The sequence below is a fragment of the Phalacrocorax carbo genome, chromosome 2 (assembly GCF_963921805.1).
Source record: "Phalacrocorax carbo chromosome 2, bPhaCar2.1, whole genome shotgun sequence".
In the NCBI taxonomy this organism is placed as follows: Eukaryota; Metazoa; Chordata; class Aves; order Suliformes; family Phalacrocoracidae; genus Phalacrocorax; species Phalacrocorax carbo.
Window position 1 is genome coordinate 127,352,168 of NC_087514.1, and position 14,091 is coordinate 127,366,258.

At 38.5% G+C, this 14,091-nt stretch overlaps 1 protein-coding gene across 5 annotated transcripts in view; it reads right to left on the reverse strand.

Annotated features, from left to right (window-relative positions):
* Positions 1 to 14,091, reverse strand: part of KAT2B (lysine acetyltransferase 2B) — a 45,517-nt gene that overhangs the window by 19,214 nt on the left and 12,212 nt on the right. For all 5 annotated transcript variants that reach the window (XR_010371694.1, XR_010371695.1, XM_064444283.1 and 2 more), the window contains exons 3-9: positions 12,357 to 12,502; positions 11,747 to 11,836; positions 9,812 to 9,993; positions 7,256 to 7,447; positions 4,679 to 4,785; positions 2,933 to 3,058; positions 438 to 574 (exon numbers count right to left, since the gene is read on the reverse strand). Coding sequence is in view for 3 of the 5 variants with exons in the window: in XM_064444283.1 (XP_064300353.1) it covers positions 438 to 574; positions 2,933 to 3,058; positions 4,679 to 4,785; positions 7,256 to 7,447; positions 9,812 to 9,993; positions 11,747 to 11,836; positions 12,357 to 12,502 (980 nt within the window). In the remaining 2 variants the exon portion in view is untranslated. The remainder of the gene's footprint in view (positions 1 to 437; positions 575 to 2,932; positions 3,059 to 4,678; positions 4,786 to 7,255; positions 7,448 to 9,811; positions 9,994 to 11,746; positions 11,837 to 12,356; positions 12,503 to 14,091) is intronic.

Genomic DNA, 14,091 nt, shown 5'->3' on the forward strand with positions numbered 1-14,091 from the left:
AGCGCAACTGTGGAAGACAGAGTAAATAACTGTTTAGATCATCCCTTTTGCTCTAGACAGAGGTTTTAACTTTGGATCTTTCATTGTACTGCAATATGTGAACTGCATTTACCTTGTCTTATGAGCTACATCTATGATTAACAATAAAAGTACCTTGCAAAATAACCTGGGATCTACTTTTTTACTATCGCTAGTTTCCAACCCTCTTTGCAAACAGTCCACAATGCATTAAAAAAGAAAAGCAGAACTATTCTTTATGTTAATGATGCATTTCATCAATATCTTTTGCTCACCTAAACACACTCTCTGAAAGTCTCTATTTTTCTTACTGACAGCATGGTAAGTTTTGTGGATTCTTGTCTTATCATATTCCACCCATGTAGAACATTATTTAAAACAGACCATTTGCAAACAGACCAGGTCTATATATTTCTCACCTCTGGCCCAAGCATTGCTGCAGGATCTGTAATTGTTGACATTACTTCATTGATTAACTCGATAGGAATATCTCCTACAACCCTTGGTCTTTTTGAATCCTCCAGAGAATAAGGTTCATTATTTTTTCTCTTTTCCCCTACAAAACAAAACCAGGACAAATTAGAACAACCAAACTGTCACGGGCTAGCACTGTGAAGCCTAGCACTTCTGTTATATTCTTTGATTTGTATGCCAAGTTTGGGGATTTTTTTAAATCCCTCTAGAAAGGGAGAAAGAGAAAGAAATGCAATCCAAATGCTGTAATTTTGCCTTTGTGCTGGGATATTAACATGAAGCAGGATGAATATACCTCTCCTTCTCCTATACCTCTGTAAATTTACAGTGAAACTATTTGCTTTTCTTTTTGCTTCAGCATCCTCTGCAGTGAACCTCTGTGTTGCTGTCTTAGAAGGTCAGCAACCTTCCAAAACACAAATTATAGTGCATACTTTTGTATAACATGAAACCCCATTTTGGGATTCACTGCAATTAAATATCCATTATAGATTTCTTTCACCCTTTTTGTAAACCAAGCAGCATGTACAGTCTGACACGTCATACATATTTGACTTAGAAAATCCATACGAAATTTCCAAATCAAAATATACCATGTTAATTATTAACTGCCCTACTAACTTCAAACCAACATGTAATATAGCAAAAGGAACTAGTTAAACAAATTCGTGAACGAAAAGTCCACCGAGGACTAGTGGATACAATAACACTGATAGAGCCAGCTGCTAGCTGAGGATTTATCCAAGCTGCAAACTCTCAAATACTAGGAAAGCTGCAAACAGGAATATCACTCCATGGTTACCTTGTTCCTGTACTCTGTCCCTAAAGTTCTGGTACTGGTCATTGTCAGAGCCAGGATGCAGAATTTTGCCATTGTGATCAGTGCTTGGCAGGGAGATAAGTTGGTTTGGTTTTATTTATTTTTATTTGGGATTTATTTTGTTTGTTTCTGCTAAGGAAAATCCACAATAGCTTTAAGATCTTTCTGAAACAACGAGGTAGTTTAGGGCCCACTATGCCCACCATTTTACATATACTGCACAGATTGTTTTTCACAGCACTCTAAATACATGAGGACCAAACTGTTTATTCCCCTTTTCAGAATTTCAAGCTGAACAATTGTTTTCTTCACAATAGCATGTTATTGTTAACCTCCCTTCATTGTGGGAATGTTTTATTCCTATTCTTTATTTCTTATTTTTTAAACAGTTATTCATACGTGAACGGACCTTCCTTCTTATTTCCCAAGGGATTAATTTCTTGGTTTAAAACAGAATTTTTTGAAGCAAGTTGTCAAAAGCTTTCTGGAAATCCAGGTACACAAAACCCCTTCCAAATGCTCACTACTTCCTTCACAGATATGTAAAATTCGTGAGTTGTAGGAAAGGCACGCTGAATTTCCACACATCACATTACTCGAACACTTATTCATTTCATTGTTCATCAGTTTATTATTGTTTCTTCTAATTGTCTGAAATAGGAGGCTTAAAATTGACAGTTTCCTGAATTCTCTTAGAACCCCTTTAAAAACTAGTTTTGCATTTGTGTGTTTCAATTCTGTAACGCTGAGGGCAATTCCAATGACAGCTCAGCTGCACAACTTAACAATTAGTTTGTCAATTCTGGGTTTTTTTCCACACTGTTAAAAAATATAGTTCTTCTAGTGACTACTTACTATTCATTTTGCTGATCTGTAACAAAACCCCAAAAACAAAACAACAAACAACTTCTCATTCCCACTTTTAAGACCCTTTCCCAACTTGTCCCTCAAAGAAAGCTGCGGTTTAGGTGCCACCTTAAGTTACTCTGTAACAAACACTGAGGCTAAGACTTCGTTTACCTTTTTCTACTTCCTTGAGGACATACTTTACATGAGCTCGTGATCATCTCCCTGACCTACAAACTCTCTTGACAGGCTCATTAATCTTGAGGTGTTTGAAAAACGATTCATTAGGAGAATTTATGCATTCAACAACTTCCTTCCCAAAAAAACTTTTTTTACCTGACCTCGTTCAGATTTTAAATGTAACCATGTTGATGTGTTTGTGCTTTTCTTTATTCCTTAAATAAAGTTTCAGTACCTTGAAAGATTAAAAAAAATGCAATGGTCCCTTCTACTCTGTCTTAATTTAAAGGAAACCTTTTTTCATGGCTTATAATACATGTACTCCAAATTAAGTGTTCTTCAACAACCTCTGACACCAGCAGACCTTTCCCCATTTTAACTATATCTATATATACTGGTTGTTTTTTTTTTTCAAATACAGTTGCCATTTCTGCTAGTTAAACATTACCATAGTGGACGAAAAATATGTGTGTGCATGTCTTTCAGCAAAAACACCTCAAGGTCACTATTGCAGAGTGAAGGCAACGTTCACCACATACTGCAACTACTGATAACATCAACAGAAGCCCAAAAGCAAGTCTCCCTCTTTGTTACCTAGGTTTGGGTCAAGGGCAGAAGAAACTTTGCAAGCAGGACTCATATTCCCACTGTTGGGTTGCTCCAGAGATGAAGGACTTGCACTGTATGAAACAGATCTTGCAACAGGAGGAGGATTGATAACTGTTAAGGCCATAAAAGACAAACACAAAAACATCAGGCCATGGAACCAGTTACAGTGCTGTCTGAAGGACTGTCACAACAAGGGACCCAACTTCACACCCACCACCTACCAAATAACAGCTAACGTTGTGCAACAGAGCAATACCACCAGTTTGCAAGCAGAGACATTAGAGCTTTATCTCAACATATTCTTCTAAACTTCTATCTAACAAGGGACTGTATTACTGCTGGATTACAGAGTTAGCTTTACCTCACTGCAAACATCAGGCTTTATTATTCTGCAGTGCTGAGCACAAGCTAAGAAAAACTTCCTTCAAATACCTGCCAAGCCTGCTGGAGTTCAGCCTCACGAAAACGCTTTTTGTAGAGGTCTATTGAAAAACAAAATCTCATAATTCAGCTTCAGCTGTCCACTGTAACAGTGTTCAAAGACTGGTTGGACAAATCAAAGACAATAAAGGGAGAAGTTGTTCCACCAGTTAAGAGGATGAAACTATTATTTTAAAAAGCACAGACTAACATATCTCCCTCGAGGTTTTGTTTTTGTTTTGTTTTGTTTTTTTTAAAAAACCACTCATCCCAAATCATCCAGTTTTCATTTGTGTCAGGACTTTTGGCAGGTAGGTGTGGGGTTGAGGTGGCATCTCGTAGTCTGGACACCCGCAGTCTTTCTCTTTGCATAGCTTTATCCTGGTGTCCTCACCAGCAACAGCTCTTTTGTGCCATATTCATGCCAAGAATCCAGTACTTAAGAGGTGCACATTGAAATGAAGCACTGCAGAAATGTACATGATAGAATGATCTCTGAGAGCTACATGACTTTAGAGTTGCAATGAACTTGTGCCTAAGGCATAATTCACTGTTTCATGGTACAGAGCAGGAACTTCTCCCAAAAAAAGCCTGTATCCGGCACAGTGGAATTTCTGTACGACTCTAGGAAATTCACTATCAGACAAAGTGCTGACATGATGTTTTTGCCAACTGATAATCTACAACTGAAAGAAAACCATCATCAATGTCTCCCTACAATTTTAGGGATGACTTACACTCAGTATCCTAATTGAAGAAAAGTGAATAAAGTTCCAACAGAGCCAATGAGGCACATAAAGAAATAAAACAAGGAAAAGCTATACAAAAACAGATCAAAGGCATGTGTGCAAAGGCAATGGGACATCTGATGTGGAAGGTCCCTACTTCTCTACTGCTAGATCCCTACAGATGTAGGTCCCTGCTGCTAGGGAGCTGGAGGACTGGCATGGGTCCTCAATGGGAGGGGATCACTGTCCAGCAGGTGACCCACCACAGCCATCTACGCACTGACCATTCTCATTGCCCACGGTGAATGCACTCATGCTGCTTGAATACCCAGGCGATTTGCCTCAGCACCCAGCCTGCCCCACTGGCACCTTCCATTAGCTGGATTTCATTGTCAAAATGGGCTCTCTATATGAGGAAGCACCAGAGAGTCAGACATCTGTGCTTACTTGAGGCAGACTGATTTTGGTATAGCCTGCTATTTATAAAGCTGCATATCTAAGGCTCATTCCTTAGAATTCATCACTTTGACATGTTTATCTTTATATTCAGGTGCTCCCTAACCCATCACTAAATGCAAATTACCTGTCTGGATCCCCAGCTGGCCGGTTCGGGAACTAGACACCATGAAATCCTGATCCCAAATGGGAGAATTCTGGCTGTACACTTCTTCTTCCAGCATTGACAGAAACCTAGGAACAAAAGCAGGTGAAATATTAACTTAATAGGATCATTCAAAACAGGTTCTTTTTCAAAGTAAGTATTTGTAAGTTTTTTTTTATTTGAAAAATATTTAATGATTCAGTAAGAAAAGGCTGTTGGCCAATTCCTTTTCTAAAAATACTGAACACACACACACAAAATCACAAGCCAGAGTAGACATTAAGTATCTTAATTCAATAGACCACTTTCACCTATGAAAATTTATCTTTAATTATAAGCAATATTCATCTAATTTTCAAATGCAGAAAGAAACAACTACAAACTACTTTTACAGAACAAAACTGTCCACTAAGAAAGCTATGAGTTGACAGATGCCAAGGTACTCATGTTATACAATGACGACAAAATATGTCAATGTTGATAAACTTGCTTTCCGCCTTACAGATTGATAAAATTCCAGTCTTAGTTACTAACAATGCTCTTAGGAAGATATTTTCATTCCTTTAAGTGCGCTACTGTAACATTTAATTGGCCTTTCGTACTTGCATGACAGTATTTTTAATCTTACTTTGGTACACTTACAGAAACAGCGTGATTTTAAACCTCTCTTAGTATTATTATATGTGAGAGAAATTCCACAGATCAGACTATCCAGCACACCTGCCCTCACAGTCTAATGCATCAGTTCCCTTCAGAAGCAAAATAGTTGCTTATCCTATGTTGCACAAAAGGCATTTTCAGACCAGAAGTTGACACGGCACATTTTTACTCTCTAGAGCCATCTAAATGCAAAGAAACTGTCCAGCTGAAACCAACGGGACTGTTGACTACGGCCATCTTGAACAGGATAAGGATTTTCAGGATCAAGTCCTACTCTTGTATTTTATATATAGGACATTTACACCTAAGCACCGCAGTGTGCAGTGTTTCTGCTGTCTACACAGCTGATAATGGCTAAAAAGTTTGTAACAGCTATTTGATCATCTGTGATGGAAGAGAAGCATAAATTAAACTTTAGCAAAGGCTACCTTTACAGGTAGCACAGAGACTCTGCATTCAGACCCCTTGGTGACTATTTCCTAGGTACACACAGACATAACCTGTGGGTGCTCCCTTTGCACTGGCTCTGTGCTCTGAGCGGCAGCTCCTCCACAGGGTTCACGCTGCATAACACCAGCAAATAGACAAATGCTTCAGACAACTACAGCCCATAAAAGATTTAAAATGCCATTCATCCTTCCCACAGATTATCAGCAATCAGTGCTTGTCTTTCTTTTTTTCCCAGCAGAATATTAAGAGGCACTCCAGTGAATAATGCTGCTTTTCAAATTACTTTTCTAGGCTGTAAAAGGCAGTGGAAACATTGGGGCATATGCACACCTCCTTCCTCCGCAAATCTGCTCCTTCTATCTGTGGGGTGGTAAACAGTTTTTTATACCTATTTCAGGGCCAGATCATAATTATATTCCCAGATGTACCCAAACATTCCTGTATCCATAACAGTCCACCCCAGAGACAGTTTATGCTTTTCAAAGTGGTAAAAGGCACTATTAATAACAGTAGGAACAACAAATCCTGGCTCCACCCAGCTTTGGAAAGCTCACGTTGTTTTTCATTCCCCTGGGTGCTAACACACTCTAGTCCCAGACAGCAGCTTGCACTGCATCAGTGCCACCAGCTCTCCCGTAGGTTCAGTTCCTGTGTTGTTAGGAGGGACAGACTTTTAAAACATGGGCTAGGGAGCCAAGCCACCCTCACAAAATACAGGTGTTTTTCAAGCGATACAGGAAGCATATAATGAATGATCCTGTCACCACCCTTAACCACCAGTAAAATGTTTGAAATTAAGGACTGTCAAAGTTGAGCATGTTTCAAGGCAAGTCATTCCCCCATATACCCCAATATATAATTATTGTTGTTTAATTGTGAGAGATTGTCATCAATATTCCAGTACTGGAACAGGTAGTCAATACAAAATTAATGAGTTTAGGATTCACTGATGCAGCTTTATACTAACTACTGTCTTTTCAAATGAGCATATCTCTTCTGGGGGTGGGATGACTACTTTCTTCCCTTTACAGTGTTGAATTAAACTGAAATTCTTAGGTGTATATAAACTCCAGTATAACACTCCCTTTTTTACTGCTCCATCACAATAGCAGAAGCGAGCATGTTTTCGGAGATCTGAACCTACGTTGCTTCCAACAACTACAGAAAGATAAAGTAAGTGACCAACAATACCTGCTAGTAGGTAATAAGCACAATCTCCCAGCAAGATGAATAATCCTTTCTATAAAGTAAAGCCCTAGGACAAAGCAAAACAAGCGGTGGTGTACATAAAATACATAGTTCAAGCTATGGAAGAAAAGAAAGCTGCAGGGTCTACTTGTACTGAATAAAAGGAGAAATGATTTTAAGCTGCAGGTAATTTTTCCATTTCCATGCCAAAGTTGCATACTACTGGTTAACCTTGAATGCAGGCACATTGCAACCCCTTACTTTGGAAAATGGGTGAGGATTAGTGTTCGTTTCTCTTGAGGAAGCTTGTCTTTTTCTTGCCTGGCCTGCTCTAGCAGCTGCCGTCTCATTACAGTAAAAACAGAGCGAAGCAATGTCCTGCCGAAAACCTGGGTGGTTTCATACCGAGGTAGACTGTCACAGAACTGAGGGACATTGCAATAACAAAGCCACCTGTAAAGGGAGAAAAAAGCCAGATAATTATCACCATCTAACATATGAATTAATGCAATAATTTATAGCCATTGTGATCATCATTTATAACCAGCTGAGAGCTATACGACCATATAAATCTATTCCACATCAAGTCCAAACAGAGTTCAGCAGCATTTATATTGCCCAGTTTTTTAAAGAAATGACAGCCAAGTACTTTTAAGCCTCCATATACTCTATTTCTCTGCAGTCTAGTTTCCAAAGTGCTCTTGTTCCAGACAGTAATCATAGATCACATGAAATTCATGTTGATATCAGAGATTCTCTCCACAGCTCATTCATTCAGACTCCCACGTCTCCTGCCTGTGACTCCAAAGACCCTTACCCTGGCTCATCCTCCCCTCTTTAAACTTCTGCATTTGCCCATGGAGATGCAAAAGGGGCAACACTTCTATCTCCACCCCAATCCAACTGGACTCCCACCCTGATCTCCCACCAGCTGGCTTCTTCCCACTACACCCTGACTCAATACTCTTTCATTTACCAGTAACTCCCTCTGTAATGAGTTTTGCATTAATAAGTACATATGAAAATGTAGCATGTCGTGTTACCCTTCTTGGAAAAGGATCATGGTACTGAAGAGGTAGATCAGAGGTACACTGTGTAGGTCACAATAGATGTTAATTTTATAAACAAGACTTCAATATCTGCATGTAAGTGAACAGTCAATGGTATCTGTAGCTTTAACAGGATCAGACCACAACCATTATGAAAGCTCCAACAATTAAAAAAGTTAAGAATTGGATCCAAACAGACTGTGCTGGATCCTGCACTGTTTTTTTCATCCAGACCCAAAGTACAGCCTGTCTCAAAATGCTCTCCCAAACTCTCATGTCTTAATCTTTGCAAACACAGCAGTTGCAAAAGAATTGTCAGATACAGATGTTCACAGACCTCTACTCCTTGTTCTTGGCTGATAAAGCACACCTCTCAAAACACACGAATGCATGCGAAACACTGATACAGTTTCACTCAAATCGTCACGTTTTCAACTGAAGTTGGTGACTGCAAGAATTCACGAGGTGCACCTGTGGCACACAGCGGCTTCCTCAGCACCCCGAGCAGTGCCTTGAACGCCGCGGAGGGGAGAAGCTCAGGCTGACAGGTTAGATCAGACAGAAAGAGTCAACACTTTGGGCCAGAGGGAGCCTTAGGGACTGCAGCCAGGAAGGTTTGAGAAACAGCAAGTGATTAAATGATTAACAATAGAAGTCACCAACGAGAGCCAACGCTAGCTATTGATTCCTAATAAAAGTTGACTCCAATCCATCCTGGCTATCTGACATCTTTATCACAAACAGAGGGCAAAAACACACCAAATATAGTCTTAGGAGTGCCATGGATTATCAGTAACTGTTCTTTAAGACAGGTAGTTGTTTGAGGCGACAGGTCATCTGAGAGCATCCCTGTCAGACACAGACACAGCACAGTCCGCTGTATCACCAACCATAGTCTCAACTCACACCAGGATTTGCTGTTCTCTTTCACAGAGCTGTTTTTCAGAAGAAAGGCCACCAGAAAGGCAGGCAGAAGGCAGTGCTCATCCTCAGCCAGGAAAAACGTCCCTGACCATTCCTGGGAACAGGTGTGCTGACAGAGACGTTAGTTAACTGCTGCCGGCACAGGTTAACTGCTGCCTGCGCCAGCAGGAACCTTAACTGCTGTCTTTGTGTTAACTGAAAAAGGCATTGCACTTTTGTTATGAGAAGAGCAAAATTAGAAGGGACCCAACTTTTTACCCTAGCTCTTCTTCCCCAAGTGACTAAGTTATTCCTTTGAATTCTGACAACATATTAAAAGGTCGTAACAAGAACCATCATTTTAAGGAACCTAATAGTATCTATTCACCATTTAGCATTCAAGGACTCACAAAATTATTTTAATTTTTCAAATCTTCCATGATTTGGTTTCAAACTGTGATGCTTTGCAATGATTAATGTTATCTTCTTTCTTTTTTTTTTTTTTTTCCAAGTTGAATAACAACCTGCCTGAATTTTTAGTACATGAAATAAGGATCTTTCACGAGGCTTATATCTTAAGAAGGCTGAGAGCAACTTTGCAAACACAGGACACGCAAAAGCGTTGTAGATACACATGTTCGCGACCTCTTCTCCCTGCACTTGGCTGATAAAGTACACCTCTCAAAAGACAAGGATGCATGTGAAACTCTGCTATAGTCTCACTAAAATCATCAGGTTTTCATATAAACTCCATGACTGCAAAAATTCACAAGGTGCACCTACGGTGTGCAGGTAACAGTGTATTCCTAAAGTGTGCACATGCCATATTTGTAGGCAAGACTTGTAACAACAAAAGCAGCGTTACCTGGTATAATTCACTTTATACCCTGCAATATCATCATTGGGTGATCTTAGTCTTCGCTGAGAAGGTGTCTCCAGGTGCCAGTAGTTAATGCGGTTTAGAAACATTTTAGCCAGTTCCACTATGGTTTGCCTTTCTTTTGAGGGTAAGTGGCTAAATTTGTACTGCACAAAATTATTCACACCCTTAAAACAGAAGAAAACAATATTTAATTATTTAGCCATAATTTTTGTAGGACTGACCTCACTTAGTGTTTATTAACACTGAACTTGCATTACATGGGGAAAAAACCAAATACCGAAGACCATGAACTCCTTGCTCAGCTACTTTTGTAGCTGCCACAAGCTGGTTCCCCTGCACACAGCAGCAGGTGCATCTGGATGTTTTTATTCTATCCAATTTCAGCATCTGACTTCAAGAAGGAGAAGGAAAATTCTTTATTTTTCCTTGCTTCTCAAAGTAAAAAACTTTGTCAGGGAACAGAGATCCAGTAGGCTTTCTTCTGTATGCTCATATATGCAGAGTTTTACTGCTAACCATGCTGCATGATTTATTTCCCCTGTAAATCACGTATCACCTACAAACCTCTCCAGCTACTTTTCAACAGTAGACTAGGGCTTGTGGACTTCTAGTTAAGTTTGTGTCTATAAAAGATTAATATAATTAATATAATACTATAATTAATATAATTATTTCTTCAAGAAGTGCCAGTATTTCACAAGTATGTCCCCTCATTGCACTTTGTATACTGTCCACTTTAAAAAAAACTACTGAAGATAGTTAAAACGTGTGACTAAAAGTGATACAATAGACATATATTATAAACCAATTATAAAACTGCTGCTTGGCCACTAATTTCGTGCATTTGAGTTGCTGAAGTGCTAAAAACAGAATTGAAAATATCAGTCTATTTTAAGGAAAAATTACTTCAAAATAAACTGTAAGAAGAATTACCCTTTCATCTCTAAGTTTTATTTTTTTAAAACAAATTGAACAGTATGAAAAACGTAACAAAAGATTAATTGTACAAAACCTTTTTAATAGTATATTTTAAGGACTAGGAGTGTACAGAGATTACATACACTTACTCTTTGTTTATACTCAAACTAAAGGAGAACTTAAGGTGAAGAATTCCCAGAAATTCAGCAATAAAGGGCTTTGATTTTCCTAAGTTATAAGAAGTGAAAGTTGCAAGGAAATAACTACTACACATAATAGTCTTCACATTTGAAACATCCTGTTTAACAATAGAGCATCCACTCATCCACTGATGGGAAAACATTGAGCTCCTGTTTCAGCGAGGTACGTGAGCCTCTGCAAAGTCTCACTGGAGCTAACGGGCCCACCTGTGTGCCAAAAGTGCATTCTCAGGAGCTTGCTTAACCAAATCTGAATTTGTCATATGTCCTTTACCCATTGAAAGTTACAAAAGCCTCAGTTATTCTTTGGTTTTGGCTTTGTTTTTTGTTGTGTACCCTTTGAAAGAGAAGGCTATGATCTCACTGAGTTGGACTGTAACATTTTCATTGATTTACAGAGGACAAGTGTCTTTTTAATATCAGATTTCAAACCTTCAACGGCATTTTTCATCACTTGAAACAAAGAAAGAACTGCCACACATAAAAGCAGTATTTTAAGTTCTTTCTCTAAAACCACAAAAAAGTCAGTATCATTAAAACATAAGATGAATGATGAGAGAAGTCAAATAATATAACTATTGTACCAACACTAAAGGAGAAGTAGCAGCAGAAGTCTCCTACACTCCCCTACTTTGTCCTAAGTAATACACAGAAACATTTGCAAAGTGCCTAAAATACCATGTTTTTAAAACCAGTGCCTACGTTTACAAAAAAAGAAAACCCAAAACAAACAAAACCCAAAAATCCCCACCAAATCAAAAAATCCCACACCAACCAAACTCACATGTTGACTGTTTACCTGTTCAATGCTGGGTTTCTCAAATGGGGGACTTTCCAAAGATCCTTCTACTACAGGTTTTCCCATCTGTAAAATGCACTTCCTCAAAAGCTGTTAAAAATATACAATTTTTTTTAAATTAGTATATTGGGATGCATACGGTCAATGGAAGTCACAGGTGCGCAACACCTGTTTTCAACACAAGCAGTGTTGAAAATCTCCTGGCTCTATGTCTGCTTGTTTAGTCGTCTAATTTTATAGCTACTAAACTTCACTGTGAATTCACCTTCTTTGAAATACATACAAATGGCTTCTCTGAGCAAACGTAGGCAGCTAAGTCAGCATTTACATCAACTGACTCTTCCCAATGTGTGAGGAGGGAAAGGCTTGCAGGCTGCACACTCCATAGATGGTACTCGGGTCAGCTCCTGAATCCTCTAGCATGACTTTTGGAGTAAGATGTGGTACATCGCAAGTGCCACAACGTCTAGCCCATAGTTAGCCACTAAAGCATCACACCAGAGAAAAAAGTCTCACCAGATAAAGTCAATAGACGTAGGAGGGGCAGTGAAACTGGCTTATGAATGAAAGAGTGAAAAATCTGAGAAGATATTACACAAGTTTAGCTTACTTTGAACAGGTAGAAATAAACTTGCTTGGTGTCTGCATCTTCTTCCTTGTGGACACAGGTGAACAAATACTCCACATCCAACACGATTCCCAGGAGCCTGTTCATTTCTTCTTCAGACACATTCTCCAGGTGAGAAACATGAGTAGCTAAACGAAATAAATAAATAAAAAATTCCAAACCTGTAAAAAACCAACTGAGAGAACTGATAGCACAGATATTCCCCAGGATATCTCAAACTAAGCCCTAATGGGAAAGGCACTGATCCCGTAATAACCTATTTAAACAAAACGTCGTATCAGAGGTAACTGTAATATATGTCACATCAGAGCAATTTGTAAAGGTAGCCCAGGGGAAGCTATTCCCACATCAGAGGAATGATGGCTAGTTGGAATAACAGTGTCTGTTAGCACTTAAAACAGACCACACAAGTCCTCTCTGTATTAATATGCTGCAATATATAATTAACTACATATATTTTTGTCCAAGAGTTAAGTTTTTGAGACAAAGTTTCTTGACTAAAGAAAATAAATCCATAATTCCTACAAATTAGGTAATCCAGTTGTTGATACAAGTAGCACTTTATTCCATGAAGATTTTTTTTTAAAAAATTAAATTAAAAAGCTTGGTAAATAGGCTTTTTCTTTTAAACTGGACATTATCAGCTGTCTCATACTTTCGTTATCATTTAAAGTCAAACCATGCTTTGTGCACACTATATTAACAAAGCTTTTGCAGATTGCACATGCTTGTTTGTTCAGAAGTTTACAAAAAAGCAACTTTCAATGTATGATAATTTTCAAGTGACAAACTCCCTTTTATCATCTCCAAATGTAAATACAGTTCCACTCTTCCAATTTTCAAAAGCTTGAGGTTTGTACACGTGAAGCAGGACATTCATTTCAAGCAGGTTTGAACAACTGGCTCCAGGAAGAGAGAAGGCAATTTAAAACAAAAAGTCAGGTCCCAGAAAGAAGATATTTGCATTACAAAAAGCAATGCTCTTTGCTGACTCCCGGCCAATGTACATGGTATGCATATCCTTTCCTCTGAAAGGACAAGAAAATATCCTCTACAAGAAAAGGAAAATTATTTAAAAGGTTGTGCATGTTAGATTTTGTCTAATAAATAAAGTTATTAAAAGATACAACTATATTATCTTAGATATGCCAATGTGATTAGGATTGGTAAGAATTTTTCAGCATAAATCTGATACCTTAAGGGGAGAGGAACCAGGGAGAAATAACACTTGACTTAAAAACGATCATATTTATTGGCCACCCAGCAAAGATGGTTTGTTTCGGAAAGTTTGATATGTCATCTGCCAAAACATTTCAATTCAATAAATTTGTGCAGCTTCAAGTGAAAAGGACACCACAGCTCAAAACGCTAAAAAGATGCCAGGAATCGTTTCCACTGAAATGAACGTTTATAATATAGTGTCCTAAGTTCTGAGCATATGCTCAGAACTGAGAGGGGGATGGTCATCATGGACTTTCTTTAAGGACAAATATTCAGCATTCTGGGCATAATAAAACTACTTCATTTCTGTCCTTGAGCCAGATATGAAGGTTTAATATTCCTAGCTGTCTGTTCTGGTCTTGTAAAAGTAATAAATTCCCTCCTAGATGAGCACTGCATTAGAAATCGATAGCATACTGAAGAAACCTTGCATTCAACTAACAAATGAATAAAATATTCAGCACAGAATCCATTTCCACACAGTTTCCATAACAAT